Genomic DNA, 326 nt, shown 5'->3' with positions numbered 1-326 from the left:
TCCCTCAGAACAGCGTTCCCAGCAGGACTCCCCCTGCCATAGGGCAGCATGCCCAGTGGGAATCACCCTCCTTTAACAGGGAGTCGCAGTCCTAGTGGGAATCACCCCTTCTCTTCTCAGAGCAGCATTCCCAGTGGGAATCGCCCCCTCTTTTCCCCAGAGCAGCATTCCCAGCACAATCCCCCTCTGTTCCCCCAGGTTGTGCTGCTGCCCCGGCTGATGCGGGATTTCTCGGAGCTGCTGGGGCAGGTCCTGCTCCGGGGCCGGGCCGTGGGGTTCTCGGGGCAGCTGCGGGCCCTGGTGGGGCACAGCCTGCGGCAGCTGCA

The 326-nt window shown here is 64.7% G+C and overlaps 1 protein-coding gene across 1 annotated transcript in view; it reads left to right on the top strand.

The window, feature by feature from the left end:
- The window catches only part of LOC103620210 (glycerol-3-phosphate acyltransferase 2, mitochondrial), a 7,014-nt gene that overhangs the window by 4,785 nt on the left and 1,903 nt on the right, over positions 1-326 (top strand). The window contains 2 exon segments of the mRNA XM_017738650.1: positions 84-121; positions 175-323. Of these exon segments, the coding sequence (XP_017594139.1) occupies positions 84-121; positions 175-323 (187 nt within the window).

This window comes from Corvus brachyrhynchos, unplaced genomic scaffold, assembly GCF_000691975.1.
Source record: "Corvus brachyrhynchos isolate BGI_N302 unplaced genomic scaffold, ASM69197v1 scaffold141, whole genome shotgun sequence".
NCBI classification, from domain to species: Eukaryota; Metazoa; Chordata; class Aves; order Passeriformes; family Corvidae; genus Corvus; species Corvus brachyrhynchos.
This window is presented reverse-complemented; position numbering and strand designations above follow the sequence as displayed.